The 20,321-nt window shown below is 35.1% G+C and overlaps 1 protein-coding gene across 1 annotated transcript; it reads left to right on the top strand.

Annotated features, from left to right (window-relative positions):
* Positions 1–780: 780 nt before the first annotated feature.
* LOC582497 (phosphorylase b kinase gamma catalytic chain, skeletal muscle/heart isoform) lies at positions 781–19,181 on the top strand. The gene is made up of 10 exons (XM_030991817.1): positions 781–1,914; positions 5,715–5,902; positions 6,457–6,511; positions 7,696–7,761; positions 8,331–8,403; positions 9,382–9,472; positions 10,102–10,225; positions 14,571–14,694; positions 15,380–15,505; positions 16,011–19,181. Exons 1-10 carry the CDS (start codon positions 1,817–1,819, stop codon positions 16,311–16,313), a joined length of 1,248 nt encoding a protein of 415 aa, XP_030847677.1. The 5' UTR covers positions 781–1,816; the 3' UTR covers positions 16,314–19,181.
* Positions 19,182–20,321: the final 1,140 nt, after the last annotated feature.

Below are 20,321 nucleotides of genomic sequence, written 5' to 3'. Positions count from 1 at the left end.
GGTAGTATATTTGTTTGCATACAGACACACCCCTGTCTTGCCCCCTTCATTGAACCCTCATTCTATGTACTATTATGTAATACATGTAGCTTGTGTACTTACAATGGTAGGGTCCATTATATTACTGTCAACTCCATACACTGATTACATAACATGTACCGGTATATGCAAATGGCTAAACCTTATTCTTTGTGGAATAATATGGAGCTATTTTCGTAGTACAGGCTCTTTTGCTGTACTATCACTGTAGTGATTGTGCTTAGGCCTCACAGGTATTCATGAATTTAGCCTTTGATATGATCAGGTTGTCCTTCTTTCTGATATACATATGGTAATGTACATACAGTACATGTACATTTTCCGTTATAAAAGATGGAAAGTGATTTGATGTACTTGACAAGTATATTTACAGTTATAAGAATGTAACAAAAAGAAAATTACATGTACAGATGTAAAACTGTAATAATAACCCCCCTCCCACCTTATTCTAAATAAATGTTATTCTAACAAGCGTTCATCAATATTAAAGGTGAAACATTTTGCAATTACAATTTACATGTACATGTATATGTACAACTGTACATGCAACAAGTTTTTATACCATTGTACAGTCACTTGAATTGTCCTCAGCAATTTCTATATTTATTTTTTTAGTTTCACTTTGTCACATGTAGATACTGTGAGCCTACATTTCTATCTTACATTAAAACATCAGTGAACTTTGGTCAGTATATTGACATTTGTCCTCTTTTTATCTTTTTTCCACATCTGCAGAATACAGCTACATGTATACATGTATTTTGATACTCTGCACTCCTACACACACAACAACAAACTGGTCTGTGTGACTACCCTATCGTTCAGAAGAGGGAGCTGCAGATATTTATACCAAAGAGCGTGTCATAAGAAGTAGGTCGGTTCACGTTCATCGATGTCATAACCATCGAATCTATTCATCGTGCACATGTACTGAGCATGTGATGTGACGCAAAAGGAAAATTTGTAAAGGGACAGTGCGGCGATCGACTGTGCGATGAGATAGTGTGGTGGAAAGGAAATCAGACTCATAGTAAACAGTTGAATAGCACATGGACCTCGACAGTTTAGTGCCATAGCAGAAAGGAAGTTGGATCCTGGAAAGGCTGTCATGCCGTTCTGATTAGACATAGTGAGGTCATGTAAGGTCACGACTGGTTCAACATGGAAGTCCCAGGATAAATATTTAATCTTTTCGAGGACAGTGACATTGGATTTGATCACCAAAGAAAGTTCATCAGAGAATCAATGCCTCTGTCATTGATGGATGTGGTTTTTAGTGTTGGTGTCATACATCAAACTATTGAGCTATTGATTTGTAGGAAGAACTTTGCTTTGGTTTTATTACAAAATGTGTGTGTCACATAACTTCCATATCATCAGGTGCAACTTTCCAGTGTGATTTATTTACTTGTCCAACCAAAGCATGCCAATATTTACTACAAAATGACTTCTTCTTCGAGAATGACATATGTTTTTGATGGTTGTATATGAACAAGTGCCTGAATTAGGTCATTATTAAGACTATAAAGGTGCTAATACAGATTATTTTTATTCTCTTTGTGAGTGGGAGTTTTGAAAATAACTTCACCAAACTTTCTGTTAGTGAAATAGTTATTGTTGGCAGATACTCTATTTGAAGAGCATTGATCAAAGCAATATTGAAAGGACAAAGACCAGCAGGAAAACGTTTTTTTTGAGGATAACATTTTTGAAAAGTGATTACGTTGGCTGGCCCCTACTGGTCCAGTCGTATTTTTGAATTCCTCCTGCTGCTTCGATGATGACTGTGGATGACAACCAGGATGAGACCGACTTCGGCATCGAGTACGATGATGCCTTCTCTAGCAAGTACATGGCCAAACACATCCTGGGAAGGTGAGAGAAAATGTTTGATCACTGTACATGTACATGTATGTGTGTGTGTGTTTGGTAGTGGACAAATACATGTTGGAGAGTAAATGACTCTAAATTTTGCATATTTGCTCAAGTTTCTTTTTCACAAAAAATGGCTGTTGTGTACAATGTACATGTACATGTCATGTACAATTGTACAACTACAAACATGTACAATTTGTAAAAGTATTTTTTTTAAATAGAACGCTGTACGATTTACATTATGCATGTACATGTAATAGTGTGATTACAATTCTTATCGCAGACCTGTTGGTGCGGTGTAGAATCAAAAGTTTTCCATATTTATTGCGAAATGTGAATGTGTGTGATGTGGAGGGATCACCTATTGGGTTTCCACATTCTTATTGAAGGCAGTCTGCAGTATTCACTAATTTCACTTCTCTCAAGATGTTGGATAACAAATCTGCTGTATCATTCCACTTCATATTAAAATTTCAAGTGTCTTTGCAGTTCAAAGTGCATGTTATATAAAGGGTCAACAAACAATGGTATCATTCATATTTACTGTGAGTACCGGTATACCTAAACATAAACTGGGCTACACACTAATATTTATGGAAGAGATTCAGATTTCAATTTTTTAGAGCCTTTTTGCAGGAGCCCTACATGTATGTCCAAAACTTGAAATTGTGGGGGTCCGGACCTAGACTTTTGGCGCCCATGTGTTCCAGGCGCCTGTTGGTGTTGAGCCTATGTACATGGTGTATATGAGGTTGGCAGAGGGAGGGGAAAAGGGAGGGAAGTGGGAGTGAACATGTAAATGTACATCTAAGTGTTTGATGGACTTTATTGATATCCCACATGGTCATTCAAATTCAGGCATTCCCCATAAAATATAGTATACATGTAGTCTCAGTAAACTAGCTCAGTATCTTTACAGTCCAAACTGCACTTTTTATGGGTAAACAATCATTTGTGGATCATTTTCAGTGTTGATGGTTGTAGTGGGGGAAGGGTGAATTTTATTGGAGTTTTTCCCCGAGTTCCCACATTTTCATACAAATATTGAATGCAGTGGTTGATTCGACATTTTGAATAATAAGTCTGTACCATCTAGCACAGTACTACCAAGTACTGGTACATTTACAATGTACCGGTAGTTCATATTGCAGGTTACACATTGGTAAACATATAAAACAATACCATACCATTCTCATGTATGGATACGGTGTGAAAACAACTGAACTGTTCTGCAACTGAGCACTGCATGTGATTGACAAGTCACATGCTCGTTAGGTTGAACAAAGGGTAGTGGCAATGACATTTGTATCGGATTGTAGAAAGGTTCAGAGGGAGTTGACTTGGCTGCCATGTTTGAAATTCTTTCGTTATACAGGATACATGACGGGGAGGAGGGGGGGGGGGGTTGTTTTGTTGTGGGCTATGTGTAGATGTTTAGTAAATGATACTAGATATTGTTACCTTAGTTTTCAGATTATACCCTTTTTGAGTCAGATACATGTAATAGATTTCATGAATTCCTCTTTCCTACATTTTTTTCAGGGGGGGGGGGGGATAGGGGTAGATTCATTTTACAGTATGCATATACATGTATAAGGGTCATTTATCAGTCCATTTAAATGGAAACATTCTTCCTGGGGTTAAACAGTAAAATATTTATATTTTTCTTTATGAGAGCTCTTTTTTCATTTAATGGAGTAAAAATAAAACTTCCACACAAAAATATTTATGCATCTTTATTTGATACCCCAGTTCGTTCTCGTTGTATGTACATGTATCTTTTTTTGTCTATTTCCCTTTATAATTAATAGAGCTTTCAAGAGCTAGTGCTCCCCGACAATGTGCATTAAAAAAAACGGTTTCAAATCTAGACTACATGTAATGTACGTTTGGGGGTGGGTCCAGAGAAGGTTAAATGTCTACTGGCATTATGCCCAGGATTACTCTGGGTGTGTTTTGAAGGCATGCCCTGTGAGAGAATGTAAACGGCAGAAAGATCCTTGTACTGTACAGTAGATGAACTGTTGGATTGCCATGTTTATACTGTCTGGGATATGATATGCAAAAGGCACAAAACATGTAGGCCTACATTCAAAAGTGCCCCAAATTTCGTGGTATTGTTAATAAAGTTTGATGTGCATAATAAAAGTTTGTTGACATTTAAGGCTGAATGCTGTAGTCTGGTATTGATTTTTGAGTTGATGTCAACATGTTCGTGTGCTGCAAACTTGCAATAATGTCTACATATTTGCAACATCCTTACATGTTCATGTACACGTAGACCTTTAGTGCAGTTACATACATGTACATGTTCATGTCATGTATACATTGTATAGGTGTGCATTGTTTAAAGAGACACATAAAAAAAAGTGAACAGAACAAATGAAAATATACATGTACACAAAGAGAAGTGAACAATTTGGCTCTGGAAATATGTAACAAAGCTCAAGTATACACAAAATGAACTATCGTGGAAAAACAATAAAGTACATGTACATAATTATTGTTAGCAAAGAAGACATCTCCTTTCCCCCTAAAAGTTGACAAATCCCAAATGAGCTCTCATGGAAAAGAAGGTATTTTAATCCTGCAGTCCCATAGTACAGTACTGTACATGGGCAAACATTACACATACATACATGTAGGCAAGGTTAACTTTGTTATTTGACAGTGCTAAAGTGCAATACCGGTTAAAGTCTAAGCATAGTTTATAGGTCCTTGGTCTAAGGAATGATTATTGATACCGTTAGTCTATAAAGTAGATGGAGCCTCTCCCCTTTTATCACTCAAGATCGGCACCCCATCCCCTCCCCCATCCCCTCCCCCATCCCCTCCCCCATCCCCTCCCCCATCCCCTCCCCCATCCCCTCCCCCACTATAACTTCACAGGGATATATTAGCTCTTAATCATTGACAAGAATGAAAACTCCAAAGGTACCTACAGTGTATCTTAATCTCTAATTAATCTGATAGTGCTTATTTGCATTTGTTTGTTATGTCATTTGAAAAGTAAACAAAGCGATTGTTCGTTTTTCAACTCAATGGATGAAGTGAAGTATTATCAGTCAAATCTATTGACAACACTATTTACATAACATGAACTACATGTAGTTCTTGGGTCACGTGTAATGTCACATGAAATAGCAATGTAATGTACAGTCAAACCGGTCTATTACATGTAAGGCCACCTAAGATAACCAGAAAAAATGGCCACTATAGACAGACTTTCTAGACAGGTTCTACAACACTTATTTATCTCTTGAGGGAGACAAAATGAATGGCCACTATTTTCAGGTGGCCTTTATATAGAGAGGTGGACACTATTAACAGGTTTAACTGTATGCCAATTTGAAGAGCACACACCTTGTATAGTGATTACAACTTTCAAAAAATTCATAAGTTTCTCATTGTTTTGCCCGATTTCATTCAAACTTCCACCAGTCTACTTCTCTAATTGTTCTGTGTTCCTCTAGAGTAGTTTGCTATCAAATTTGGATTTCCCCTTGAGGAAGAAGATGATGATTTGTCCCCCAAACTCTATAAACAGTCATTGTCACTATGAACATGACGGACAAAGAAAGAGGACAAAATATACAGTTCCTCATTCTACCCTCAACAATTGCTGTGGTAGACAAAGGAACATCCCTTCACTGCTATTATCTAAAAATGTGTAGAACGGGAGTCACCTGCATATTAACCTGACACCTGTTCCACAAATTTTTTTTTATATCACGTCACATCAGAATAATTAGACTTCAAAGAAACCCTTACAAAAACAAAATCCTAATTTTTTCTTGCAGGGGAGTGAGTAGCACCGTTCGGCTCTGCTGCAACCGTAACACCAACGAGGAGTATGCGGTCAAGATCATCGACATCACGGGCCAGAACCATGGGGGCGACAATCGAGCAGAGGCTATCCAGGAGGAGTATAGGAACGAGATCTTGATCCTCAATAAGATGGCTGAGGGAGAGGGACATCCCAATATCAGTAAGGATACACAAATTTATCTCATTACCAAATTTTGAGTAATTTTTAGCATTATTTAAAGCCCCTCTAAAGTGTCGGGAGCCCCAAATTGGCCAAAAATTAAGAATTTATAAATTGGGTTTTCTGTAACTTGTACGCAGAAAGCTTCAATTTTGTATTCTTTCATCAATATTCGACTTGAAACAAATTTGTTCTAAAAATCCTTGCAGAATTTCTTCTTCTTTCACATTATGATACAATTTAAGTGAAATTTTGCCATCAAATTGTTGGGGCTTCCAACACTAGGTACCAGTAGTTCTGAATTCTATTTTGATGCTTCTATGGACCTGTGTTTTTTATCATGATTTTCACAAATTATGTAGTGTGCTCACTTGATAGGCCTACATTTGTATTTTTAGGGACTTCAACTGCACATACATGTACTTGCATTTTATTTTGAAACACTGCAGATACAGGTGTATAAATATACATTGTAAGATTGTGAGAAAACTTACACTATTGTGTATGTCTATTTATATGTTATTTTATTTCATTCTTTTTCTTTCTCGTTTCAGTTGCCCTCATTGACTTCATTGAGTCTCCAACATACTTTTTCCTAGTATTTGAATTGTAAGTTCACATCTCTTTATGTAATAAAGGCTATTAAAGTCAAATATTAATTGTAGTGTTAAATGATCTGTTATACATGTACATGCAGAAAGGTTACAAAGGGTAGTAAAACCAAAATGTACATGTATGTCATCATTAGAAGATTTTAAGCAAGTTTTAAGTTTCAAGTTTTATTTCCATTTTTAACATGATAAATACAAATCATGTACAATAAATATATTACAAACAACATTTTACAAAGTATACAAAAGAAATTATACAAGTGTACATGTCATTTTTCTTTGCATAACAAAAGGCATTGTTTATATGATTCTTAAGAAAGTTACAAGGAATTATATTAGATTAGAGCATACTGTACAATGTACTGTACATGTCAGATGCTCCCTGGTTGTGGAACAGACGCCCAAAATCAGGGAAAGATTTGTGCTACTGTAGATGACTTAAAAGAGAAGGTTGAGTTCTGGGAAGAGGTAAAAAATAATTTGTGAGCGTTATCATTGTTATTATGCAAGGGTGGAAGAACATCAGATTAAACATGTTCCCTGAAAAGCATGGCTCTTCAAATGCCTTCATATTCTAAATACGACATGAAACATCGTAAAACTTTGGGGGTAGGCTTTTTTCGCCATGTGCTTGTGTAGTCCCATATACATCATTCTGTGTACAGTGCTTGTAACTTTGCCAAGATTTGGCCAAATTTCTAATCTTTTTGATGATTCCAGAACCTTGCAATACACACAAATACTTATATACTAGATGATCAACCTTTTCTGATAGATTCCACACCATTTTTTTACAATGCAATCACATGACCAGAACTCAACTTTATTTTTAAGAGAAGACTAAAAACACACACACCTTATAACAAGATTTAGTTTTTTCTCCTTCATATGTCTTGGTTCATTTTGTTGTAAGCACCTTCAGAGCATTTTTGTAATTAGTCTGCTTATTGTAAGCGACTTTAGGACCACTTGGGTGAATACGTTGCACATTATAAATATCTTGTTATTTTCTGCCAAGAACAAGAAAGGATTTAACTCTGTGTAAAATATATTTATAAGTTACTTCCCTTCTGGCTCAAGCACATACATGTGTGACATTGTAATCTGTCACACAACTACAGATAGCATATTATCTCATGAACTGTGAAACTCCCAATACTGTTCATATCTGCCTTATCACAGATGTCACTCAGGGGAACTATTCGACTATCTGACAGCTGTTATAACCCTGTCTGAGAAGAAGACTAGGTAAGTGATCGTCCATTATCTATCTGTTATCAATGAAGTCTCTTTTGTGTATACATGCATTCGATTATTGCTACTTTGAGTACCGGTAAGAACAAACAAGAATTTATATCCAGATATTCATATTTTATTACAGCACACACAGCAAATAAAAAAAGTTGGCCCTAGAAATAAAGGTAGACTTAAAGACAAATTTTCTACTCAGACACATACCCTTGTAATGTATAAATACCTTCTGTTTAAAAGAATTGTCAAGCTAAGGACAATATATACAGCCTCTTTCCATTATAAGATGTTATTTTAATTGCTTGGAAATTTTGTCAGATTTTTAGTAGGATCAGAATTCTTAACAGTAAATAAATGATGGCATCTTTTTTTAATTATTTAGTGATTTTCTGTAATTCTGGGCCTGTTGTTTTATGTATTAACCCATGTTGGTGTACATTTTTTAAATTGTTGTAGCATGAGAAACATTTGATCACAATTACTATACAGTTTGTTAATTTATTTTGAATTAAATTACTTTTGGCATCAGCTGTAATATGTGATTTCTTTCAATTCTACTTCATCAGGGCCATCATGAGGAGTGTCATCAGTGCTGTAGCTTACATTCATAGCCATAACATTGTACATAGAGATTTAAAGGTAAGTCATGCCAATTAACGGCTTTTGCACTACCAGCAAAAAACATTGATATTTCTCACATTCCTGTGTTTTGGCAGAAGTTGCAAACACAAGGAAAAACCGAAATTAAAAATCTACCTCTATATTGTCTTTTTTTTGGTTAAACGCCAGCAAACATTTTACTGATTTTTGCAGTGTAAATGCAAGCCCTCAAAACATCTGTGAATGATTCCGGGTTTTAGTCACATGACTCTCCTCGCTTCCACCATACACACTGACAAATCGGAATGAGCAAACACAGACATTTTTTCTATGAGTTTTTTTCCAAAAGTGTAAATGGCTGTCCAAAAATTGATGATTTTTCAAAATAGTGTTTTGGCTGTGTAAATTAATCTATTATTTGTTTCTCTGTTCCTGTTTATATTTCAAATTTCCAAATGTCCAAACTTTAAAACTCCCAATTGATACATTTAACAAAATGTGATAACAATGCCCTGTATAAGTCACTGTAAATTGTCTGGATTTTGTCTCTTGGTAAAATGAAATAAGTATGTATGAAATTGGCCCAAACAGGACTGTCTTATTTTACAAATATTTTTTCTAGAAGACCTTGTTGATTCTACAATGTATAATTCATTCAGCTGGGCTAAATCCAGTTTCTCAAATGCGTATGTGAAACTTTATGAAGGTTCCAGAATCGCCAAAGTTTCAGTTCGCAAATATTTGCATCTTTTCAGAAAACTTTTTTGAAAATGGTTGATAAAAAACAAACTTGTGTTCTCTAAAGCGTAGTTATCTCCATTTATCATATTAGTCAGAGCAAATAACATTGTTTAGTACATTACAAATTTCTATTTTCTCATTTAGTGAAATTTAGATAGTTTTATTCTTAATTAGTTCTATTGGAGAAAATATCATTGAGTAGAAAAAAGTTAATATTTGAATAGTGTGGAGCTCTTCTTTTTAAAACTGAAGTTAACCCTCCATTTTTGTTTGCAGCCTGAAAACATTCTATTAGATGCCAATTTGAAGGTGAAGATATCTGACTTTGGAATGGCAGCCGAGCTCACAGAAGGGGTCTATTTACGAGGTGAGTATTTTCAATTTGTGCAAGAGTTCTGTGTTAGGTTTGTACAATGAGTAATTTCACTCTATTTTGAATATACTATTGGTGTATTTTATGAATGACCAAATACATGCAGATAAGATTAATTGTACATTTTGTATTCAGTGCTTGTAAAGTGCATATCTCATACTTATCAATTTTTCTATGCTCTTCCAAAATGCTTTGTGTTAGCTGTAGCCTAGCTGTTCTAGTGAAGGTGATGAAACATTCAAGGAAGGCTTCATAACAGTACTCATTTTAATGCACCACCCAAGTGTGGTAAGGGTACATTAAAGTCTTGCCAAAGGACATAAGTGCCTTACCAGGGATTTGAACCCTGTACCTTGTGATTATCAATCGGATGGCTTATCCACCAAACCACAACACCTCAGCAGATAATTATTATAAATTCATAATAATCCTAAATGATGTAATCTCTACAGAGCTACATGTATGTAGTACTCCTGGGTACAGGGCTCCAGAAGTGTTGAAATGCGGCATGGGATTAGAAAACATCGCTCTATGGATAGAACAGAAGATTTCTGTTTGGCATGTGGGGTCATAATGTTCATATTGCAGTACAATAATGATCTATAATTATTTAATTTTTACAGAGCTATGCGGTACTCCTGGGTATATGGCTCCAGAAATGTTGAAGTGCAGCATGGGTTTGGAGAACATCTCCAGCTATGGACAGAAGATTGACCTCTGGGCATGCGGGGTCATCATGTACACATTGTAAGTTCTACTCCTTGACATTCTAATAGATCATACAACACATCCTGAGTTTTTAAATTTCTGATACTATGTGAATATTTTTCCTCAATCCTTGATCCAATACTGTTCCTTACCCTAACCGAACCCTGTTGCTCTGTCTATGATGAAATAAAACCTGGACAATATGTGGCTAGATGAGTGATTGATCACCTTCTAAAATCCATTTTCATACTTAGTTCTGTCCTCCATCTCTTCTTGCATGTGAACTTTCTTTTTGTAATTGTACGTTTTCACTTTGAGAAACCAATACATGTACACCGATGTACGCCTGTCAATGTACCTATTTGTATTAGGTTGGCACTTTGCTTGTAAGCTGCAATACCCGTTTTCATCACAAGCTAGTCACGTGTTGTAGCCATTTATATCAAAGTAGCTACCAGTACAAGTATAAATTTAAGATGACCTTTATTCAACACTAATAACATTGACAATAATAATAATAATAATGAAACGTTTTTGTATAGCGCATAACACATACTGGTAGGCATAATTGCATGTCTCTATGCACTTTACAGAACAGAATGCATGGCGAGTGGTAATGGTGCACTGGGTTCATAATTGTGAGACAATCATTTTCACTTTGCAATGCCATTCAGAGGTAAACAATAATGAAGATGAAAGTTAAGTTATATGTTTGGGAAGTCCTAATATAAACCTTTTTCGACATAGGATTAAGAGGACCTCAAAATTTAGGAATAGCTACTAGTCATTCCCATGGGAGTTAAAAGCTTTAGAAAGTTTGTGTGACCCTGCAACAGCAACAATAACAACGTGTCACACATGGGAAGAAATTGATGCTAGGGATTTGAGCTTGATTACAGCCTTGACTAAGAGAGGAAGTGGTTAGTTTTTTTTACGGCATTGGAAAAGACAATTGAAACTCATGAAGATCAATCAGCATCACGTGGGGCTTAAAAAGCAAAAGTGATTGAGAAGACTTATTGGATATCAAAATGGTATTGAGAATTTTCTCGTGATTTTGTTTGTTGAATTGAATGGTTGGTTGTATTGTTATCTTGTCGCAGACAATGGCTGGATTGTGATTGATTAACGATGACAATTTTAATACATTCTGAAAACATTCAAAGAGTGTTATAAAAGTATGAAATGTTAGTACCTATTACTGGTACATGTAGGAGTGGCATTTGAAATGTAGTATACCGGTAGTCAATTTTAAGTTATGAATGCACTTTTGTGTGTTTTTAGGAAAAGATTGTAAATGTAATTTGTAAGATCAAAGCTTGAGAAAGAAATCAAATTTTAAAAAAATCAAACATTTATGATCACATTATCAGTGCACAGATGTTATGGAGGATCTTTTTCTAATAAAAGAAGGAGAACAAAAAAAGTTCGTTTCACAGATTTGATACGGAAAAATAAAGTTCAAGCTAAAGTTCATTTCAAGTTCAAGATCAAGATTTAACGATGTCTATTCATAACCGATTTGTAATTGAGACAAAGGAAGGAAATGATAGGAGATAATGTTGGACGTGAAGGCTGGATTAGACGATGACAGCTTAGAGGACATTGTGGTTGAGATAAAGAGAGGCTGCGTATTGCAGATATCACTGTGACTCATAAAGTGAATCCTAGCAACAACAACAACAAAATTGGTAGTTTAGTATATTATGAAGTACGTGCAAGAATACCAACACTGACATTTTTGATAAATGTTAAAATGAGCGGATCAGGGATTTTGTAAAAAAAGGGGGATGGAAAGTGAACAAGATTGAGGAGTGGTATTCTGTCAAGTACTACAGTCAAACCTGTCTATAAAATAGGCCACTCGAGGGAAACAGAAAATGTGGCCACTGTAGACAGGTTCTATAACACGCATTTCTTTTTCAAGAGAGACAAAATAATGGCTGTTACGGACAGGTGGCCTTTATAGGGAGGTGGCCACTAAGACAAGTTTGTCGGTCGGGTTTCAACAGGGGGGTATGGGCCAGTTGTGCTTCCCCTCCCCCATTCGCCATTGGTTGTGAGGAGTGGAGTGAAAACAAGCTAATGTCATTCATGTTCTAGTTTGTGGTTGCATTTTGTCACATTCCAGGAAGACGAGAAGACAGGTTGTAGCATGTTTGAGGAACTATTCATGTTTCCTGCTTTGTAGTTTGTAATCAAATGTCAAACTAAACAAACACCGATGCTATCTTTAGTAGCAGCCTTCTTGGTGTGCATTAATCTCATTGTCCTGAATTTGGGGAAATTCTTATAGTTTGGGTGTTCTTATCAGGGAGTTTCCCTTTTGTAGGAGAAGTTTAAATAAAAAAGAAAGGAAAAAAAGACAATCTTGCGCAATATTTCACTTTCCTGAATAAAATAGAAAAGCTCTTTACTCTGTATGTCGTAATCTGAGAATAACCTCATCCAGGAATAAGCAATAAAATCATTGCAACAAAGATTGCACCCACTTTTGATTCGGAATGGGGTAGGCCTGGGTAGAACAGCAATGCTTATATTGAAATGAGTTTAGTTGTGAGAGAAAGTTCTAACACAATCACTTTTTTACATGTAGTGACTCACACTTTTTCATTTTATTAATTTCCAAATTTGTCCAAACTTGATAATATTGACCTGTATTATCCACTGTAAATTGTTTGGATTGTATGAACAATTATGAGAAATTGACCCAAACAGTACTGTATCATGTGCAAACATTTTTGAGAAGACACTGTTTATTCTAAACTTGATTCTACAAGGAACATTTTATTCAGTTGTTTTCAGTTTTGTGTTTTCTTTTTATCTTGTTTTGCCGCTCAATGGCTGAATAATGGGAGATAACGTTGTCCAGTCTCCTCCAAAACAATCATTCCTATTTTTCTCTTTATTCAAGATCTTCCACAACCTTCCACTATTTAGTCGCCTGTATACCAGGAACTCAAGCGTACGTTTCATTTCCTGGAGACCTTGGCCGCATGACAGTCCTAAGAGTACAAGGATAGGTGGTGTCAGTTAGGATGTTATATAAAGCCTTTACCTATGATTCTCACGATAGATCAGAAGCAAAACTGCTGAAGTGGCTCGAGAGATTGTGTACTATTATCGCAAGTGGTTGGAGACAAAAGCATACTTTTAGAACATTTTGATTTTTGGACAGGTGATATGGTGACTTCACATAGGCTATAACAGATTGATAAGGTACTATTTCTTTAGGCAAAACTGATGAAATGGCTCAAGAGATTGTGTAATATTATTGCATTTGGTCAGAGACAATATTTTGATATTTGGACCGGTGATGTAGTGACTGTGTACACAGGATTTCAACAGATTGAAAAGCTACTATTTCTTCAGGCGTATTTGTGGAATTAGCCTTCTATTACTCTTATCATATTTGCTGGATTATGCTATGGTATGCTATCGCTTAACAAGATATTTTTTCTTGAAAGTATTAATAAACATGTTTGTGGGTGCTGTAATTACATACTATAAATTGTCTTATAAAGAGTTGATATCAATCACAACTTATTTGCGATTGATATCGATCGCAACACACTTGCACACACTTGCAATTTTTTCTTTCTTTCTTTACTTTCTTTCCACTTTTTATTTAGATATTTTCTGAACAAAATCTTTATACGTGACACTCTATTCTCTTACATACTCCTATAACAGCGCCATGTACCCCCCCCACCCCCTTCCCGGCTGCTATCGACTCAAGCATTCTTGCTTATGATAGTTGGCCTTTTGCATTTATGTTGATTATTTTACTTACCTCCATATTTTTAAGTTTTCAAATATATATATATATATATGTATTTTTATATATGTGTATTTAAGTTGTCACTCTTTATGTAAATCAATTATATTATATACTATTATTGTTATTTGAATTTTTTATGTTTGATTTATCAATAAAAGCAGAAACATCTGCTAAAAAAAAAAACTACATGTATGTACATAAGAGATAGGAGACTGCAAACTTGCGACTCGCGACTTGATATAGGATTGATTGTAGGACTTGATATAGGATTGATTGTAGGACTTACGATTGATATAGGACAGGGCCCTTGTAACAGAATAAAAAGAAAATTGGAAGAGACTATCAATGTGGAAACAGCAATTAGAGATTTGCATTCTTCAAAATGTATTCAGTTACTGTATAATTATAAATATTATATTGAAAAATTATGACATTTTCTAGGGATTGAAAGTAGGAATCCATGTTATAACATCAATAATGAAAGAAGATTTTTAAAAGTTACATAAAGTTGGTAAATGATCCATGATATTTGTGAGTGGAAATGTGAAGACAACAAAAATGGTGTTATGTAACAATTTTTTGTTTTTTTATCTATCATTGCAGACTTGTAGGTAGGCCGCCCTTCTGGCATAGGAAGAAGATGCTGATGTTACGAGCGATCATGGAAGGCAGATACCGGTTCGGCAGTCCAGAGTGGGATGATATATCAGACACTCCTAAAGACCTTGTAAGTTGACCACATTTTAAATACAGTGAAAAATTTCTCAGTATTCCTCTCAAAGGATGTACTTTTCATCTTTCCTTTTATTTCCGATGTTTAAAACTTTGATTGTGTCTTATATTCTATTTATGTTGACAAAAGTTTAACAAAAATTGTTTGATGTATTCTCTTGATTTCAATTTGTGACAGACATTTTGTAAACTGTTCTGTTGCCTCCTTACAGTAGAATTAATTTGTAGCACCTATGAAATGTCCAAAGTTAGACTCAATCATGTTCTGTTTATACCTCTCATTGTTGGACGTGAAATTGACAGTTAATGGCCTCCAGCTATGACCAATTAGGAGTTATTAAGTAATGATAATTTTTGTTATAATAAACATTCTCCTCGCATTGGAGAATTAGAAATTGGCTATACACTATCAATCAGTGATGTCACCATAGAAAATATCACTAACATGAATAAATATTAATCATTTTTAGTAACGTGTGTATTACATTTGAATTTGCACATACCGTAGGGTCGTCAAGTGTTGAGTGCAATAAATATGACAAGAAATTATGACTTGTTCCAACAAAAAGAACTAATTACTGTGATATTTGGATCTTAGAATTGGTAGTAGCCTGTCAACCAATGTTTTCACACTGAACATTTGAACCATTCTGATTGTTAATGTACCATTTTCTTTTCAGATATCTAAGTTACTAGTAGTAGATCCTAAATTAAGACTCACAGCAGAGGAAGCATTAGAACATCCCTTCTTCCAGCAAACTGAGGTGCCTATAGGAACAACATTCAATGCAAGAAGGAAGTTTAAGGTAAGGAAGGAAGAAGCTTTTATGATTTGAAGATTAGCTTAGTACAGTCAAACAAGCCAAACAAGGAAAACACGAAAAGTGTTCTTTGTAGACAGGTCCCTTTAGTACATGTTTCAATGAGAAACCATTGTCAAAGGACGCAAAAAATGTGGTCTGTGTAGACAGGTGGTCACTAAATCAGGTTTGACTGTATTTTTATCAGCTTGTATTTTTGTGTATATTGATTTTTAACGACTCGATGGAACATCTCCATGAAAAACTTTCAGACACGTTGTACAAAGCTATTGGTGAAAGTAATGGGGAAAGGAGCAATTAGGCAAGAAGTCCAAAAAGAGCTCTGGATAAAAGAGGCCTTTAGGGAAATCCCCCCTTTTGATAATTTTGTAATGATTCCTTCAGTACCATTAATTAGTATTACATGTGTAGACATTTGTTAGTCCTTAATGAACATAAAGATTTCTTATAACTGTTAAATCGCTTAATTTTATAAAAATTCCTTCAACAGGCTGCTTGTCTAGTGGTATACGGCGTGGTCAGATTACGTCACTACTGCGGTCAGCGAATCATCTCGCCGCACTCCATCCAGGAGAACCCGTACGGCGTCAAGGCCATCCGCAAGGCCCTCGACGGTTGCGCTTTCAACATCTACCGCCATTGGGTCAAGAAGGGCCAGGGCCAGGACAGGGCGGCGCTGTTCGCCAACAGCCCCAAAATGGACATCAAGAACTTGAACAATTCTCTAAGTAGTAGCCAGCAGACAACGCCCACTATGAGTAGATCTTCGTCAACGACCGGCATGGCCACATGATGATGGGCGTCGTCACGCCAGCTCCTGATTGGACAAGGGTTGGCGGTGGTAGTCAGACTAGTGTGTTGGATGTGATATTATTGTCATCAGCTCTTCACTGTAGGTGTATTCAAACCACTTTGCTCTCTTTATTAAACTAGACTGTTATGGATGTGGACAGTGGAAACTGGTTATAACTTGTTCCAACTGGTTTTTATCCGGCTTCAACTAGCTTCAACCTTCATCAGCTAATGTTAGCATGTGCTAAATTAGTGAATGGTGTATCTGTTTTTCTTCATTCTTCTCTCCCAAGGCATATTTTCACAAATAATCCAGTCAGTGGAGAGATGATAAATTATTGGTCTTAATCAGCATGTCAGCTTCATGTGAACTTGAAACTTATAAAATGGATTCTATCACAGGGTCTGGACATTCAAACATTTTTGGTCTGTATCAGACCTCAGATAAGTGTTTTTATTTTTCATCACTTTATGTTTGCAGAAATGTCTGTATTTTGCATACCAGTATTGCAGAATATAGTTTCTTCCTTATACTTTTTTCTTAATTAACCTTAAACGTTCAGAGCTATAGTCAAAACTTTCTTGAGTTTCATTATTTCACAATTTGCCTTTTGTCATATGAATCTTGCCAATTAATTACTGAATGTGTAGATTTATAGGTTATTTTTTCCTTCCCACCTAATAAAGCCAAATTTCAATCATGATAAAGAGTCAAAAGACACATTTATGCAAAAAGAGGTTGTTGTTTTGGTTTGGGGCCACAACTTTCTATCAAGTGAAATATTAATTTTTCTTTTATATTAGTATTATTTCTTTTGAATTGTTTTTTGTTGTTGTAATCGATAATCAACTATGCCCAAATCATTAGATATAACAGTATAAAAATGCCTATAGTAATGAGACAATACAAACCTTGTTATTAAACACCAAACTTTGCAGTGATATTTGTAAGTTTTCTCCTCACCATAGCAATCCTTTGAATATTAATATATGCATAGAATTCCCTCATGGTTGGTATTTTATTTGAAGCGGAAATAATTCAGGGGGTTTAAGTTGATGTGGCTCTTTCTATTTTATGTGATATTCAGTATCTATCATTCACCTTTCATCAACTCCATCTTCAAATCATATTGATTAAATAACTTGTAGATAGTTTCAAAAGTGGATAGAGATATTATTTTTTGAAAAATATACACAACATGGAATGTTAAGTGTTTAGTTATTATTTTAGTTTGAAACAAAAAGTGTGTGATCCAAGTGTTTCTTATTGTAGGTGGTATTTATATTGCACAGTCAGTGGCGCACTTATGAATGGGTTGGTCTAGTGGTAAGTGTCCGTGTCACAAAAGAAAGGAGAAGGTTCAAGGTTCAAGACTCGTGTATGTACATCATCAGTTGCTGAGTTATATTGCAGTGCACAGTACACCTAATGGGCTGATAATACATTTTGGAATGATTTATGTCAAGGGTCATGTTCGATTCTTGAGAATATCCTCTGCTCAGAGCCAGAAGGGCGTTAACTCAATGTTAAAGTATATGAGTTAACACCCTTTTGGCTCTAAACAGACAATATGACCTTTGACATCGATCAGCCCAAAAGATCTTGATGGCTTGGGATTCGGGAATACAGTGTAGAAGGTTGCAAGCAAAGCTGTTGATTGAGTGTGCCAAGCCAGAGTCGTGTGAAACCTGCTACTTTAATATGCAGCTCTTATGGGTACTTGTATGTGTGTTAAACTTATTCATTCATGTTTGTTGCAACAGGGGCATTATATCTATGTTAAGAGAGATGTGGGTTGGTCTAGTGGTAATGTCCATGGTTAGCTCTCTGTCTCCGCCTACAAACTGATCCTGATCCATCTTTCGTATGGTGCCGTTAAAGGTGACTTAAAAATCTTGTCTGATTGATACACGTCTGTAGAAATCCAATCACACAAGTATAGAATGGCAAATTCTGAATTAATTTTTCCATTACTGTCCCATATGCTACCAAGTATTGTGATACAGTTAACCCTGTATGGGGAAGACTGCCAAAGGTAGACTCAAAGAGAGGTCCTTGTAGGCAGGTGGTCTCTGTGTACAGGTGTTCTTTGACACATACATCGATGAGAATCATCACTTCAAAGGAAACAAAAAATGTGATCTGTTTTATAGACTGGTAGTCAACTGTTGTTGATGACAAACAATATTCAGGGGGTAATGGTACCCGTAATGTTTTCAAAATCAGCAGATCTTATTATTATTCCTTTTCTTTATCCTATTCACCTTAAATTTGAGGTGCATTGAAATTAACAAACATCACATAGCAATACAAATGTGTTATAAACTACATGTATGCCAAATATATTTTCAGTATTTGAAATGTTTTTGATATGTGATTTGATGTGGGGATGAAAATATCTAATTTAACAGACAGTGACCATTCTTTTTTTGCTCTGTATTGTTTTGAAAAATACTTCAAATTAAGTGAACTAATCTCCCCTTATTGGAACTGTATGTAGATTCAGATTACAGCTAGTGTATGGTGCAGCTGAATACCGTAATCTAAAAGAAAAAGTGAAAATATTTTAAGATTGGCAAATGGTTAAAATGATTTTAAGACATAATTCATAAATGTCTTTACAGTTTAACTATTTCGATGTTCCTTAATTGAAAAAGATATATGCAGAAGAACTAGTTCAGTAGATGTAAGAAAAAAATAATACCAGGCTATTTTTTTTTAAAGTGCTTAAAAATAATATTTTTGAACATATAAGTCTTTTTCTTGCCCATGGCTAAAATTTATCTAAAAAATTTAATTGAAGAATAAAAAGATCTGTCTAATTGTTTTTTTAAGGTTTATCCATCATTGTCTTTCTGAGCTAATTTTTTTAAAAAACTTCTTCAACAGATTTTGGCTTTGGTAGATAAAGTTCTATAATTTGTATAATCAATGCATCATTTTTGTTTTAAAGCAGCTGTATCAAGTTAAATTAGTCTTATTATGATCTGATGTTTATTATGTTTACTTGAAAATAATGGTGCCTTCTTGAAATTTTGTTTTGTTTGTTTAGCACTGTAATTTGTTATATACCTTGGGCATGCATCTTTTATCTAGAACTTTATAAATTCAATATCTTTCGATCACTAAAGTATAACGACATGCAATATTGATGTATGGCTGTTCAAGATTGCATTTTAAAGTAAATAATAATACCACACAACAGTTCTATTGAGAAAAGGTATTGCAGCTCAGAACTATTTCATTGTATGCAACTTAAAGCCGTTGGTCTCCTGGTTGCTTAAATACAGGCATACACATGCTTTCTTAGCAGTCGGGTAAAAGCTTTTGAGCGTCTAGTAACGCCTGGCTGGAATGCTCCCCAGGGAGTGGAGATTGTGCACACAGTGTGTGCGGCAAGCACTGAATCCAATGACCGGGGTAATAGTATATCTGTAAAGCGCTTAGAGACATTGTATTAAGCGCTTTATAAAAGCTGAATATTATTATTAAAACAAACCAAATTGCTTTTACTCAATAAATCCTTAATTTTAACATAATTTAATGCCCTTCTGGCTCTGAACAGGCAAAATATTGCCAGATCATGTGTCCAATCACGCTACATGTACTTTAGGAGAACAATTGGGCAACAAGGGGTATTTACAAGTGAATGAAAAGGCATTCACTGGTGTATTTTGTGTGTGCGTTTTCACAGTAAGGTGGAGTCAATGCAAGTGAGAAACTAATGTATACCAAACTTATCTGTATATTTATATGTCGACTACTCCTGTATTTATATGTAAATATATATTATATTGCAATGAATAAATAACTGTTGTCTCTGGTATATACTTTTGTCTCTGTGTGGTAGTGAAAGTGTTCCTTTGCAGTAATATGCTACAGATATATATATATATATATATATATATATATATATATATATATATATATATGAAATGTACCTGCATCAGATTAGTAAACACTATAAGGAAAGAAGAAAAAACATTAAAGCTAATCTAAAATATTGAG

This window comes from Strongylocentrotus purpuratus, unplaced genomic scaffold (genome assembly GCF_000002235.5).
Source record: "Strongylocentrotus purpuratus isolate Spur 01 unplaced genomic scaffold, Spur_5.0 spur5_scaffold_2, whole genome shotgun sequence".
Lineage (NCBI taxonomy): Eukaryota > Metazoa > Echinodermata > Echinoidea > Camarodonta > Strongylocentrotidae > Strongylocentrotus > Strongylocentrotus purpuratus.
This window is presented reverse-complemented; position numbering and strand designations above follow the sequence as displayed.